The 15,519-nt window shown below is 38.7% G+C and overlaps 1 protein-coding gene across 1 annotated transcript; it reads left to right on the plus strand.

Moving 5' to 3' along the window:
- Positions 1 to 1,995: 1,995 nt before the first annotated feature.
- On the plus strand, positions 1,996 to 14,319 carry LOC105038542 (uncharacterized). Its single transcript, XM_010914384.4, has 8 exons — positions 1,996 to 2,389; positions 2,636 to 2,737; positions 3,748 to 3,959; positions 5,982 to 6,167; positions 6,294 to 6,389; positions 6,472 to 6,543; positions 6,657 to 6,773; positions 12,847 to 14,319. The coding sequence occupies exons 1-8, from the start codon at positions 2,080 to 2,082 to the stop codon at positions 14,113 to 14,115; spliced, it is 2,364 nt and encodes a 787-aa protein (XP_010912686.1). The 5' UTR covers positions 1,996 to 2,079; the 3' UTR covers positions 14,116 to 14,319.
- The last annotated feature ends 1,200 nt before the right edge of the window (positions 14,320 to 15,519 follow it).

Raw genomic sequence — 15,519 nt, forward strand, 5'->3', positions numbered from 1 at the left:
TTAAATCGAGAAATTCTTTATGCACCATCCGCGGTATAGAAAATCTGATGTGAAGCGCACCGCTTCATTCTATTAGACTACGTAGTCACCGCTTTCCAACGCGTATTTAATGTCCATAGTTTTACTTTTTCATTTAAAATTTTGAATGACGAAAATGTTCTTCTTAAAAATTATGACACCTATTCTTAAAAATTATGACATTCTTTTACAAAAACTATGACACCTCTTTTCTTTCAAAAAAATTATAACACCCCTTTACAGAATTATGACATCCCTTCATAAAAATTATGATATATCTTCTTCATAGAATTATGACATCCCTTTACAAAAATTATGACATCCTTTCACAAAAATTATGATATCCCTTCATAAAAATTATGACACCCCTCCTTCATAGAGGTGTCATAATTTTTGTGAAGGTATGTCATAATTTTTAAGGAGTATCATAATTTTTAAGAAGTGGTGTCATAATTTTTTTCAAAGGACGGGGGTGTCATAAGTTTTATAAAGGAGTGTCATAACCAAAGGGTAGGGGTATTTTCATCATACAAAATTTTTAAATGAAAAAAATGATCTGCATGTATTAAATGCGTATTGAAAAGTGATGACTATATGGACCAATCGGACAAGGTGGTGTGCTCCACATCGAATTTTCTACACCGCCTGCGGTGCATAAAGAATTTTTCCAGTGAGTTCTCTGAGAAGGATTGATTGACTTACCTTGATCCTCGGAGCTTTGGTTGCTTATATAGAAGATTGTCGAACAGCTGTGAGATCGTATGATCATGAGATTGTAAGATCATTGAACATGCCATTACGGACAAGATAATTTAATCCTTAATCACTCTCGCAAAATTAGAGGAGTCGATTATGCCTAAGTCTATCCACTCGGGGTGGATAGCTATCACACACATCATGAAGCGAGATGGCTGTGAGAATAGAAACAACCCACACATTAAGGCATTGGTCTGCTGAGGCAATGGAGTATGCCGAGCAGACCCTACAATAGACCAGACGCAAGTTGCTCTGCATAGATATGGCTCTGCCCTTGAGTCAGTGGTCCTGGTAATAGCTTGAAGACCTGAGGTGTTCCATAGTTGTCGTGCTAATCCGAGATGATAGCTTGAGAAAATTCTTTGAGCACCGTGGACGGTGTAGAAAATCCGATGTGGAATGCACCATCTTGTTCGATTGATCCACATAGTCACCACTTTCTAACGCGCATTTAATGCCTGCAGATAGTCTTTTTCATTTAAAAATTTTGTATGACGAAAATACCCCTTTATGAAAAAATTTTTTGTGCATCGCGGGTGATGTAGAAAATCCGATGTGGAGTGCACCGCCTTGTCCGATTGGTCCATATAGTCACCACTTTTTAATGCACATTTAATGCCCGTTGATCATATTTTCATTTAAAAATTTTGTATGATAAAAATACTCCTGTCTTTTGGTTATGATATCTCTTCATAAAAATTATGACATCTCTGTCTTTTGAAAAAAATTATGACATTCCTTCTTAAGAATTATGACATCCTTTCACAAAAATTATGATACTCATTCACAAAAATTATGACACCTCTATGAAGAAGAGGTGTCATAATTTTTGTGAAGGGGTGTTATAATTTTTATAAAGAAGTGTTATAATTCTGTGAATGAGGAATGTCATAATTTTTATGAAGGGATGTCATAATTCTGTGAAAGGTGTCATAATTTTTTTTTGGAAGAGAAGGGATGTCATAATTTTGTGAAAGAGTATTATAATTTTTTTAAAAAATATCATAATTTTAAAAAAATATTTTTATTATTTAAATTTTTAAATAAAAAAATAAAATTATAAATATTAAATATGTATTGAAAAATGTAGTCCAATAAACAAAAGAATTTCTCTAAATTTGGTCCATTTAGTTTTCCGACGGCCCATGTAGTGGCAGGCCCATCGAAGGATGCCAACCCTACTATAAAAGCAAGGCGTCTCCAACTCTCTCGATCCAGAGGCCGCTAAAACCCTTTATCTCCACTCCACCGCTTCTTTCCAAATCCTCTCACTCTCCGACCCAAGCCATTTCCTTTCTTGCCCAAATGGCGGATACCGACGCAGCGGCGGCGCCGTCGGTTCCGGCGGAAGAAGAAGCGGTGAACGGAGCGGAGGCTCTCCACGAGGACGCCACGGCTGCCGTGGAAGAGATCGCACCCTCCGCCGCGGATCACAAGAGGAAGCTGGGCGATCTCGAGCCTGGCGAGGACGAAGAGGCCCCACCCAAGAAGCAGGAGGTCGCGACCGACGACCCGGCGCTGGCCGCCGATGAGTCGGGGCCGGAGGCGAAGGAGATCGCCACCGGCGCCGGCGAGGCCGAGCCTGCCCGCCTGGAGGGAGAGATCGACGGCTCAGGTATCGGTCATAACGATTTCGTTTATGACGCTGGATGATTGGGTTCGGTTCGTTCTCGTTGACGTTTTCTTGATTTCTCGGTCTTTCTTGGAGCTTAGGGTTTTATCACGGTAGAATAAAGGTTATTGATTAGGGTTGTAGATTTTATCTCTTTTTAGGATTTTCCGACATTTGATTTGGTTTTAGAAGCCTTGTGATCTGTGATCTACCTCATAGGAATGCTAACCAGTGAGATTCCCGCTGCAGTGTTTGAAAAGGCGAAGTCGGATGACATGCTGGGCGCTGAACCAAAGCCAGAGGAGATTGATGCCGAGCAACTACTTCCGGATGAAGGAACTAGTGAATTGGGTATTTGTCTCTTTTAATTTCTTTCCTCTTCCTCTTTTAGGTGCTTGGGTCTCCCACTCTTGCCCCATCGGAATGGAATCCACTCTATGAGTGTCCAGAAAATGGGGGAAAAAAGAGCAAACGGAGCTTTATTCCTAAATGGCATTCCTCACCTACTTCATAGGATCCTGTAATGTTTCATTGGAAAAAAAATCCCAAAATCGACTGCCATTTTAGATAGAAGATGCTATGACTAATGAAATATGTATGGTACAGACCGCAGGAATGATGGTTTTACTAGGCATTAAACTTCATCTAGGAAAGATTTCCACTATAAGCAAATCAATAATTTGAGGATTGATAGTCATCAAAATGAGGTTTTCATTTTGTTTGGAGTAAATACATAAAGTAGGAATTTAGAAGAGGCATGTAGAGGAGCTGACATGTTGAGTGTACCTCCCACCCGCCTGCTCTCTTCATCAAAATGAAGTTTCGGTTTGTTTGAAGCAATTTTGTAGAAGAGGCATGTCACAGCTGCCCACACATGTAGTTGAACGCACCCAGCTGCCCACATATCTTGAGGATCGATCTTCATAAATCTGAGGTTTCAATTTGTTTTGAGCAAGTCCATAAAAAAAGGGCATGGTATAGCTGTCCACACATGTGGACAAGTTAACATGCTGTGTGTACGACATGCCAGTACTTGTTTGGTGTGGAAGCTACATTAAGGCCTAGTGATGCCTGCCTATCAAGGTGGTGGTAAATGTAGCTTGTGGATTGTTTCCATTGACATGCATGTAAATTTGGACCTCATGTGGCTGGTGGCCTTGTGCAGTTTGCAGGTTGTAAATGCTCCTTGGCTCCCCCCTCTCCCCTCTTTCCTTTATTTTTTTTTTAAAAAAAAAATACAGCTCTAACACGTGGGAAGATCGTTATTTTTGGGCAAATTTTGCTCAGACCACTGTGATGGTGCTGAAATTCGAACAGTTGAATATGAAATGTAACAGTTATTCTCTTGTTTCTGTCGACAGCTGCTGATAGAGGTCATGAAGTGCAGAAACCTGAGGCTCCACCAATGAATGGTCAGCTTGCTTCTGCTCAAAATGTTCAGCAGGTTCCTCCAGAGAATCTTGAGAAGTCTACTCCTGAGGATTCTCAGCAAGGCAGTCTTCCCTCAGCAGGACAGCAGCCTTCAGTTGAGCTAGCAACTTCTTCTGATAAGATTGAAGTTCCTAACAGCAAGGTGATTTCTCTTATGTGATTCTTTTATTGCCATAATTTTCCTTAGTAATTGCATGTTGTGGTAACCATCATTTGTGCATGAGATTGTTTTCATTAAAAGAGTGGTTGTTCTGCAAGCCTTTTTATTGGCAAACATGGCATGTAAGGAAGTATTTATATGAAAACTTCTTTTCCTATGATGCTTGAAAGTTATACTAAATTAGCGGTGAAAACTGAAAATTATGTTTTCTTTCCAACGTGGTAGAAAAGAGGAGCTCTACATGCTTCATCTACCACAGTAACATCCTCCTTAATCTGCGGCCTCAGTTACCACTTGACTTGGCCCCTGGCCTCTCAAAAAAAAAAAAAAAGATGTGATTCATGCAGCATAGTAAAGATACTTACAACGGTTAGAAAGACATAGTATTTCTCAAAAGTTTGATAAAAAAAAAGCCATGGCTTGCCATGATTTAGAAGCCGGTCATCGATCGCTTTTGTAAGTTACTATTGGCTGTTTGCTGGACCGAGCATTAATAATAACAGATTGACAGAATGAGGCAACTTTTTGCTTTTTTGCATGTAGGTGTCAATGTAATTGTTGTGAAATTTGAGGAAACAATTAGTGTTTTGAATTGCTTGAACTTATTCCCTTACCATCCTATGCATCTGCCAAGCAATATCCTAAATTGGCAAAGCTATGTACCTTTTGTAATAAGTTGCTCCTAGTTGTTAATCACTCAAAGAAAATATGGTTCTCTCTATTTTTTTCTACTAGTATATTGATATCTTTCTTGTATAATGATAAAGTTGTGTTCGAATGAAAATAAAAATTATCTTAAATAATAAAAAAGACATCAAAACTCTATCTTTCAAACCTGATAATTATTATTGTGGTGCTAAATGGTAGAGGATCTAGTCCTCATGTACCATTTGTTCTAGAATTTGTTTTGTAGATAGTTATGAGATACTTATGTTAATTACCAGAAAGATAATCTGGTGCTGCTTAAGGGATGGTTTTGTGGAAGAAATTATTTTTCAGTAGTATTTTGTTGGTCCATTTTGGCAGATGGGCCAAACTAGTTGCTTTTCTTGTTCCATAAAGCTCCTATTTTAGCAAATACTACAAAGCAATTAAAATTTTTCTTTTTTTGGTTTCTTGCGATAATATTAGCTTATTTTAGAATTTGTTTGTATACATTTTGTTTCTTATTTTTCTGGATTGCTTGTGTACATCCATATAATTAAAAGTTTAAAGGAAAAAAAAATCTGAAGTCATGAAGTAGTCACATTTTATATAATGAACTATTGAAGAAATTTGGGATGTAAAAGTAATATGCATTCCTAGAGTACCAAGCTCTGGTGCTATCAGGGTTAGCACTTGCAGATGGACTTCGCACTGGATTGGCATATTAGAAGCAGACAGGTGTAAAAATGTGGATTTTATTTGGATGTTAAGATTCGTATCCATATTTGTTTAAGCTACATGGATGCAAATTGTATATCAACAGTACGGTTATAAATCTGGATATAAAATGATAGTTAGGCTTTATGAATCAATAAATCAAAGATATCACCTGATCACCATGTAAAAGGTAAATTAATAATTTTGTCACTTTAAAAGTTCATAAGAGCTATACAAGACTAAGTAGGTTTATAAATAATGCTAGGCAATCGGATATGTATTAGATAATTGTCTATCTATATGTTTATCCATATTTTTTGATGGATACATATATCGATATTAGTCAAATGCTGCAATTTTTATCCATGTCTGGATGTTTTCCAATATAGAAATGAATCTGGACAGATTATGTGGTCCGTTTTCACCCTTAGGTCTATATGTAGTATGCACACACTTTTTTTCTTAGAAAGTGGATGATATTGTTCTTTTCTTCAATTCTGAGTGACAAAGTTAACATATTTATATATCATTTAGCTGAGACAATTTCAGCTCCTGTTAGTGCATGCATTGTGTCTATATTTTCTCAATCAAATTCAAACAAGAACCTTTCCACAAGTTGATTGTTGGAGGCATTTTGTACAGGTCGGTGTTCTTATTGGTAAAGCTGGGGATACAATCAAGTACTTGCAAATTAATTCAGGGGCAAAAATTCAAATCACAAGAGATGCTGAAGCAGATCCGCACTCCACTACTCGACCTGTGGAATTGATAGGAACTGTTGAAAATATCAACAAGGCAAAACAGCTGATAAAGGATGTCATAGCTGAGGTTCATTTAATTTGACATCATATTATATCATGGTGTTTCTAACCTTGACCATATTTGTCTACTCCTTCGGGTGTATGGAAGCTGAAGATGAAGTAATTTCTTATTATATTTCTCCCTCTCTTTTAGGCTGATGCTGGGGGCTCCCCATCACTTGTAGCTAGGGGTTTTAGTACTGTACAATCTGGTGGAGAACAAACTGAAATAAAAGTTCCAAATGAAAAGGTGACTATTCTGTGCCTGATTATTTGTTTTATATTTTTTTGCTTTTGCTTTCTCTGCCAGTTTATATTTCTGCATTCTGTAGGTGGGGTTGATTATAGGCAAGGGCGGTGAGACAATTAAGAATCTACAGACCAGATCTGGTGCTCGCATTCAGGTAGCATGGTTACCACTCATCAAACAGTTATTGTTCTCTTTTCTTTTAAGAATCATGCCAATTTGCTGTTTTGTTATGAACTCAATTGTTGACCTTGTGTCTTTGTTTTTTAGTTGATCCCACAACATCTACCTGAAGGCGATTCATCGAAGGAAAGGACCGTCCGTATAACTGGAAACAAAAAACAAATTGAATCTGCCAAAGAAATGATCAAGGAAGTTATGAATCAGGTCTGTTCATGAAGCTCAAGCTGTCAATATTATGCACTTAAGCAAATAACTATGAAGATTGTTTGTTTTCATCTGTCTTATGTGGGATAAATCTACCCTCTGGTTTATGGGCCAACATTACATTGCAGGGGCAGGGTAATATGATTTACCAAATTTAGTTTAGTTCTGTTATTCACTCATTATATATTTGATATGCTTGTCACATTATTGATGTTTTGCTTCCATTTTCTTAACTACATATTTTTGTAATGCTTTGTAGGATTCAATGTTGGCTTAATCCTCAGTAGTGTAGCTCTGAATTTTTTTTTTTTGGGATCAGTTTTAGGGAATTTTCTGGAGCAAATTTTGTTCATCAATTTTTCATGTGTGACAATGTATTTTTCAGCTAATACCCTATGAGTGACATCTTGGAAAGTTTGATGGAGATGTTGCTGATGTTAGTATTAGGAGTTGAGGTTAAAAATAGACCAACGGAAGAAGTTCGACCCAAGTTGCAGAGCCTGACCACAGATGATTTTGCAAGTAATGAGATAAATTAGTCTTTAGATAAGTGTTCTAGTTGCACGACACTTGAGCAAATGCATGTACGAATGCATATACTTGTGGTATGATTGTACGGTCCATCTTTTGATGGTTAATGGTTGCAATAAATTTTTGAAACAGAAGGTAAAAGGGTTCAAAACAAGATGATGTCTTGGCTGCTGCTAAGATGAAAGGGTGGCCCATATATAAACTGTGTCCCAGCCTTTCCACCACTAGTTTATTCTTGATCTCAATCTCCCTCGTTGATAAGTGGATGCTTCCATTCTGGGTACAATCCATTCACTACTCCTTCACTCATAGTCGTCGGGTCAAATGTTTTGTGCAAATGGCAATCCTTATCTAATACACCACTATTCTAACTTGTTTCCTTCTAATCTTCTCTTGAACCTTCAATCACATTGTGTAATGTAAATGTCCATCACAATCCTTTTGACAATTTCCACATAAGTTTTAACCTGCGTAAAGAGATCCATTTTTTTTTGAAGGCTTAGGAAAAATTCTCTCCAAAGACAAGTACCATATGCAAGGTGCAGAGTTGTCTCATCCTCTCCAGAAAAACTAACAAATTTCTCCAGTTTCATTATTCTTTTTGGATATTATTGCATGTGTGAATCTTGAAGTGAAAAATTGATACTTGAAACTTCCAGAGAAGATGAACTTCTAAACAGGGTTTTGGTTGTAAATGCTTAATCCTCTTCTAGAGAATGAAAAGGAATGCTTCATCAGATTTTTGTAATCTACTGATGTTCATTTTTTTCGATCATCTTACCAACAAAACAGAGAGAAGATTTAGAAGCCTGAGCAAAAAAAAAAAAAGAAGTTATTTTTCTAGATTCCTGCCTAAGGAAGGCTGTCAGATCAGTTTTCAAAACTAGATAATCTTGGACAAGGGCCTCTTGCTAGAGGTAGATGGAGGAAAAATAAGGAATAATGCTGTCTAATAGGTTGTTTGCCTCCTCCATTCAGGTTGATGTCAACTGATTTTGAGACTTGTGCTTGGGAGTTGGCAGATGTTCATCATCGGGCGAGGCTTCAATCATCAATTTATATTTTGACATAGAAGTTGTGGTTTGCACATCGCTAGATGTTTCTTTCGCTTGTTTTTTTTCTTTCTTTTTTTCTTATAAAAAAAAACATTTTGAAAAAGCATGAGTTTATATGATACCGAACTCTGAAGAATAAAGCTTTAGATGGCCACTTGGATGTGACACCCTCATAAAGGTCGGTGTCTTACATGATTATGTTATTAGCAGCCTGGAATTTCTTGACATGTGAGTGAGGTATTCTTTTTGGGCTCATCTATTGGTGCTTGGAGCATTGCTCTGTTTTGAATCTGGAGCAGAATTGCTGGAATCTATTGTATGTTTGATTCATCTTGGAAGGGAAAATTGTTTAATAAGACAGTGTCCCAAGAAAGAACTGTGTAGTGATGTTCTAAGGTATGGTTAGTGATTCTATCTTGTATAGGTTTGCTCAGTCCGCGTGTAACAAACATGAATAGGATAGTGCAGTGATTCTCTTGTATTTTTGGAAATTATAATTTGAAAATTTCTCACAAAAAAGATTATCATAGGATTTGTGTAGCATGATCACTTGTATCACACCATAGATTCTTTTTCTTTTGAAGAAGTGTTCTTGTCATCTTTTGGTCATTGCAATTATGGCTCATGACACTTGAGGTGATGGTGTGTAGAAAATAGATGCTTTTGTGGAGGTGTCAAATTTGGTTGATTTAGTTCTATATAGCTAATCTTGGTTATTGAAAGTGACAATTTTTTTTTTTTTTTTTTACCATTTTACTGCACAAACTGGGGCTTATCATGATAATTTTAGGAGGTTTAACTGGTATCAAGAACTAATACTGTGGATGTTCTCTAAAAATTTGGTGTGCCAAAAACAATCTCAATTAGGTTTGCTCTTGAAGCAAGAGCTTCTTGTATAGGTAGTGATAGCAATGGGTTAACATGAAAGTTTGCAAAAGAAAAGCATGCTACATAATTGTGTGAATGAGCATCCTTATTGCTAAAATTTTCATATATGAACCTTCTTCGAGCAAACTTACAATGAGGTGTAGTGCTGGCTTGTAGTATCTGGCTTGTAGTACTGGCTGTTACTTTCACAGGTTTAGGTTTTGGCGGTCTTTTACAACCCTGATTACAAGGAATGTATTTGGATATTTTCTTTCTAAAAGTCACCATCCCGGATTTTTTCTTTGAGATATATTCCTGAACTTGTATGACAAAGTTCTCTATATGCATCTTAGTTGTCATTACAATGTGGATCTTTGCATTTCAGTGTCGCATAGGCACCTTCTGTCTAGGAAAATGGCAAGATGCTATGCATGAAAACATCTAATGAGATATCTGCATGTTTACAAATGAACACCCTTTTTTCATCAACTGCATGAAGGACGAAAGCTATGCAGATATTCGTTCTTTGGAGAATGAGAGATTTTTGTGTGGATATAATATAGCAACACTTGCCCTATTCATGCATGATCCACGTGAAACTCACTTGATGCCAGTTGCGATGGTTTATTTATTCTGAAGGTGCCAATTTGTATATGGTTGGCTTTCATAATGCAGATATGGCTATACCTTTCACTTGAGGTCAACATTGGTTTCTTGGTGTAGCAATAAACTTCCATTCTTCACTCTCATCTACAGAAGTGGGATATGAGGCTATAACCCTTGCCAATTGAAGAATTTTTATAGTTGGTAAGACTGCTTAAGACTTAAGAATCAAATTCATAAATTTGTAAGACTGTCGTGATGGCCTTGGTGTTTTGTAGTGGCTGGAATGTTCCATGCTTGCACAGTGTTCAGATAATGCGCCATTCTAGATAAAGTCTTGATAAATTAGTGCTTGCATGGTATCTATGTATTCGTAATTTTGAAGCATATCATGCCTATGCTCTTAATTTTACGCTACTGCCGTTGAGATTGTGTGTGATTTGAGACAATGCATCTTATTGTGCTCTTGTATGACTTCCAAATTTTCAAATTTCTTCATTATGTTGTTGTTTGTTCAACTGCTGCCCTGTTTCACTTTCATGTTCATTTTGCATATTCATATTTTATTTTTGTAGTGATTGCTGTTCAAGTCTCATGCATTATCAGAACAGCATAGGTTCCTCTTGGTTACATTGTATATCTTTCCCCATCCTAGAGTCCCATGAAATATGATTTTTGATTCATGCGATATTGTGCAAGTCATGCTGCATGATTATAGAAAGATCGTTGAAGAACATAACGTCTGCATCTTTTTTCATACCAGGTTACCTTTTTTTAAATTTAAGAATTTGAGTGTCGTTTAAATATGCATCAGCTAAACTGATTGGTATGACTGTGACCAAGAGCTGCTTTTCCCCTGATAAAAACGAATGGCTGCATGACTTCCTAAATTATCTATTTGCTTGTGGGTCATTGAGGACTACTGACAGATTTGCAAGCTGTAATGCTGATCTTTCAGGATTATTTTGAGTTTTCTTGTCTCTGCTTCTTTTTCCCCCTGGGCAAGTCTTCTTTTGACTTCATTCCAAACTATGGTAAGCTTCTTATTTTTCGGGGGGAGGGGGGACTATAATGGCCACCAGTAACCGTCTCCTTGATTTCACTGAACCTTTTGCTAGATGGTTCATATTTCTGTTCCCAAGAATACAGCAACCTTATTCACAAAGGATTCCATTCATTTACATCTGCTGTCTGTTAATACTCAACTTGGATTGAGAGTATGATATAAACCAAAAGGATGACTTTGGAAAGATCACTGAGCTTTTTAATGAGTTAGATTTAGTTATATGTTATAGAAAATGTTCTCTTTACAATAACTCCAGAATGCCTTCAAAACAACATGAGTCCTGTAATGTTCATGAAAACCCAGCATTGAAGGTTTTCAAGGTCAGCGATCTCCGGACTTTAGCAGGATATCAGTTCAAACTTTTCATTCATAGTCCTGGTCTTTCGATATTGCGTCTCTGAATTTTCAAAGGAAAGGTTTTAAACCTTGTTCATTTTCATTCCACATCTTGTGCCTAAACTTAGGGCTGCAAATGTTCCAAGCTGCTCACGAGCAGCTTGGGATCACCTTGACGATGGCTTAGTTCAAGCTCAGTTAAGTCAGAAAACAAGTGAGGACCAACTGCTCGGCTTGTAAACAAGCTGAGCCTGATTGGGGATGAGCTGCAGAACTAAAAGGAAGCTTTATCGGCTCATTAGAGCCGAGCTTGAACATGAAATGTCAAGCCTGAGCCTATAGACCACATCCGAGCCTGAGCAGCCTGATACTCGGCTCAGTCAGTTTGTTTGCACCCCTACCCGAATTCATAATCTTTTGTATGATGTCATATTCCTTGGCTTTACTATATTCAATGTCTGCATCCTTGTTAATCTGTCTTTAAATATCCTGGTAACTATAATGATGTTTGGAATGTATCTTTCACCTTTGCATATCTTAAAAACGTGGTCGCTCACCTTTGTACTCTACCATTTGAGTTTCCTGGTTGAGATGCAACACTCTTTCTAGGCAATTGGAAATGGCTTATTATTCTCTAGTTGATCCCTTTCTGACTTGTTATCGATGTTTGAGCATGCTCCATGAGGGCCCAAAATGTGCTGTTAAAAACCTTGGCTGAACTTCTGTCCCTTCTGACAATATTGCAAATTATTACTTAATATTGCTTATGTAAAATTATGTTTCATTCAACATTGTTTGGCACTTACATGCTATTTTTATAGATTTTGTATCAAGCATCAAAAGCATTGACCTGCAATTTTAGAGGAGTTACCACTGACTTGATCTTTTAAGGCATATAGATCATGAGATCTTTCTTTTACCGTAAGAACAAGAGGTAGCTATACAACCTAATTCACATTGACACTTGATGGAAATCTTCAAGTATGTGCAACAATTGCAATGGTCGTGTAAAGTCACATTGAAGCTGTAATTGCTATTTTTCCTTTGGTTCTGACTTCAGAAAGCTGGATGTAGCACTAAGTCATTTTTGTTATGCTTGATTGATGGTTTTCTACTGCTGTCACCTGATTTTTTTCGGATAATAACACTGATGGTTAAGGTGACTGTGAATTCACAAGAATGGGCTTCTTACAAGTTGTCTGGTAAGCATGGCCACTCAAAATATTACTCTTTGACATAATTATGCTATCCTTTTGTAATAGGTGTTAACTTGCTTGTATATCCCTGTTTGCATGCATATACAATTTTGACTGGTATACCAATTTATCTGCATTATTAGTTTCATGTTGGACCATGTTCCTCTGCAAATGGTTTATAACTCTGTTACCTGTTCCAAATTTTGATTCTTATATCAATTTTCATTATATATATATATTTTGCTTCATATCCCTGAATACTTATAATATTAATGCCTGGTTTTGGTTCTGGATTATTAATATTCTTTTCACAATCTGTTTGGGGTCCATCGAAATCAGCACCCTGAGTATACTTCCTGATGCTTACTGAAAAATCATGGACTGCACTGTTTCGACTATCTGAAACTTGATTTTTACAGGCTCCTACAAGGCCCTCACCACTCTCTGGTGGATACAGTCAGCAAGGTTTTCGCCCCCGGGGGCCTACAGGAGTAGCCCAGTGGGGATCCTCGGCAACAGTGCCAACACGACCAACCATGGGTAATGACTACCAGCAAAGAGGTATGTATCCACCACTACAGACAACACAATATCCTCAACCGTATGGCAGCTATTCGCAGCAGCCGCCTCCGAGAGGTGGCTATGGTGCAGGCTGGGATCAGAAGCCAGTAGCTCCTGTTCATAGCACACATCCAAGTGGTGGCTACGACTACTATGGTCAAGGTGGCCAGGCAGCTGACAGCCAACCATCTAACCCAGTGCCTAACCCTTCTCTAGCATCAACCCCTGCTTCTGTGAACTATAACTATGGGCAGTCTCAAGCTCCAGTTTATGGTCAACCAACACCTTACGCACAGCCTGCCCCTACACAGCAGAACTATGGGCATGGCTATAATGAGCCAAAGTATGATAACCAAGCAACTAGCCAGCAGTTTTATGGGCAACAGCCCATGGGCTCGCAGCCAGGTGTCTATGGACAACAAGCAGCACCACAGCCAGGCTATGGTCAACAGCAGGCTTACAGCAAGCCATCTTATGGTGCACCACCTCAAGAAATGCCTCCATCTTATGGGCCACCTAGAGCAAGTCAGCCAGGAGATCCTATGTATCAGGGCTCTGGATCTTCATCCTATGGATCAAGTGCACCCACTCAACAATCATATCCATATAGTTCAAGTGCACCTTCGCAGCAGCCGGCACCTGCTTATAATCAGACTTATCCTGCGTCAGGTGCTATGGATGGGTATCCACAGCCACCATTGGCTGCTTATTCCCAGCATAGTGGTCCGGCTGCTCCTGGCTATGGTCAAAGTGGACAACCGGTGCCTGCTTATACCCAACCAGGCTCACAACCTGGTGGTTATGGGCAGTACCCATCATCCCAACAAGGCTATGTTGAACCAGTCTCTAGCAATGTGAATTATGGGTATCATGGTGGGTCAGCTGATGCAGGTTATGGCAATACTGCCCCGAGTTCAGGATATGGTGTACCACCACCTGCAAGCAGTCAGCCAGGGTATGCTCAGCCACCATCAAACCCATCAGGCTACTACGAGCAGTCCGTTCCCTCTCAGACAGGTTTTGGCAATCATCCAGGTACCGCACCAGTTGGTTATGTGAAGAGTGCGTCTCCACAGCCTGGATACGGAGGCCAGTATGATTCTGCTCAAATGTATGGTCACCATTGATGCCACAAAGCCATCTTTCTTGAGTTTTAGATGCAGTTATGACATCAAAGGTGATATCAGCTAGATGTTTGATATAAGGCAGTTACATTTCAGAGTTTGGGCTCTGCAACCTAATCTGACTATCATACTCTCGTTTGATGTATTTGCTACCTAATGGATCTGTTTAGTTACATAATCTTAGTACTTAATTGTTAATTCTCTTAATATTGATTTTTTGCACCACCATGGCTGGTCCCATGTCTGGAGTAAGGGAGGGTTTATGGATCTAAACAAAGGAGTTCCGGTAGACCTGGATATTTTTTCTGACAAGTATATTCTGCTGTATTTCTGTCTGCAGTGGCGTGTTTGTTGGCAGCTAGTTATGATGTATGTCATCAAGTTTTCGTTCCAGTCATGCAACAGGGCTGGTGGGCTCCGTAGACCAAATGGAAACATTTGAAGTTCATGGACGTTCCTACGAGAAATACATGCTTTCTTGGATAACAAGAGCAGAGTGCCGGATGGTAGCAAAATTGTCCATGAAGACTCAGGAGGGTTACGGTTAGTCTCGCAGGTAATTGATTCTATTTTGGGAGATACACGCATGGAAACCCAGTATTTTCTTTGTCAATGTACATGTGCTAAAGACGGTGCCCGATTCAAGTAGCTGGTAAAAAGTCGCCATCGGCGCCTACGGAATTACACTTTGAATTGGGTAAAGCTTGTTGCTTTTCCTGCCACTCGCCTTCACGAGAGTGTAAAGACTCAACTTCCATGGCGGATGGTCGGAGGACTTGCACTTAATAGGAGATGGTCGTTGGGCATCGAGTAGTTCGAAAATCGTAAAATTGCCCACGGTGTGGAGATTCTTAATACACGCTGATAATTTATTTGAACTGATAATTGAGCGGGGCACCATGATGAGGATTATCGCACCATGTATAATTGTCGAAGATGAACTCCATGAGGTAAATCAGGTGTACGTGAGTGGAAAGTGTTGTCTAAACCAAGTCCCCCGTAACCCAAAATGCCACAAGCCTGACCTGGCTGTTTGCGCAAAAACACCTTTTTAGATCAAATTTGGACCTCTGCTAGAGGTCAGTGTATATCCATCCTGATTTGTGATCTGCAGAGAGATTCTGTGGATGCAAGAGCAGCAGTCCTAACTTGTGAGATCTTCTAAAATCCTCTAAACATTTCTATCTAGTTCTACGGGTGTTCGAGAAACACTTGGCTTTGACAAATCATATCTTACGAAAGTTGAAGCTGTATCAGCTAGTTCACACAACAATGTTAATTGCCTGCCTTTGCCTACTGCAAGCACTGTGGAATTAAAATAATAGTAAATGCCTCATGCTCTTAAGATCAACATGGAAAAAGCTTTTGATTGATTTCAATGGGGTTATCTAACACATCTTCTCCAAG

Source organism: Elaeis guineensis, chromosome 1, assembly GCF_000442705.2.
Source record: "Elaeis guineensis isolate ETL-2024a chromosome 1, EG11, whole genome shotgun sequence".
NCBI classification, from domain to species: Eukaryota; Viridiplantae; Streptophyta; class Magnoliopsida; order Arecales; family Arecaceae; genus Elaeis; species Elaeis guineensis.

Excerpts from the sequence above, each read along its gene's own strand:
- LOC105038542 (XM_010914384.4), top strand. The coding sequence starts at position 2,080 with ATGGCGGATACCGACGCAGCGGCGGCGCCGTCGGTTCCGGCGGAAGAA. Across the intron at positions 6,168-6,293 it reads TAAAGGATGTCATAGCTGAG|GCTGATGCTGGGGGCTCCCC; the intron begins GTTCATTTAATT and ends CCTCTCTTTTAG. Across the intron at positions 6,774-12,846 it reads TCAAGGAAGTTATGAATCAG|GCTCCTACAAGGCCCTCACC; the intron begins GTCTGTTCATGA and ends TGATTTTTACAG.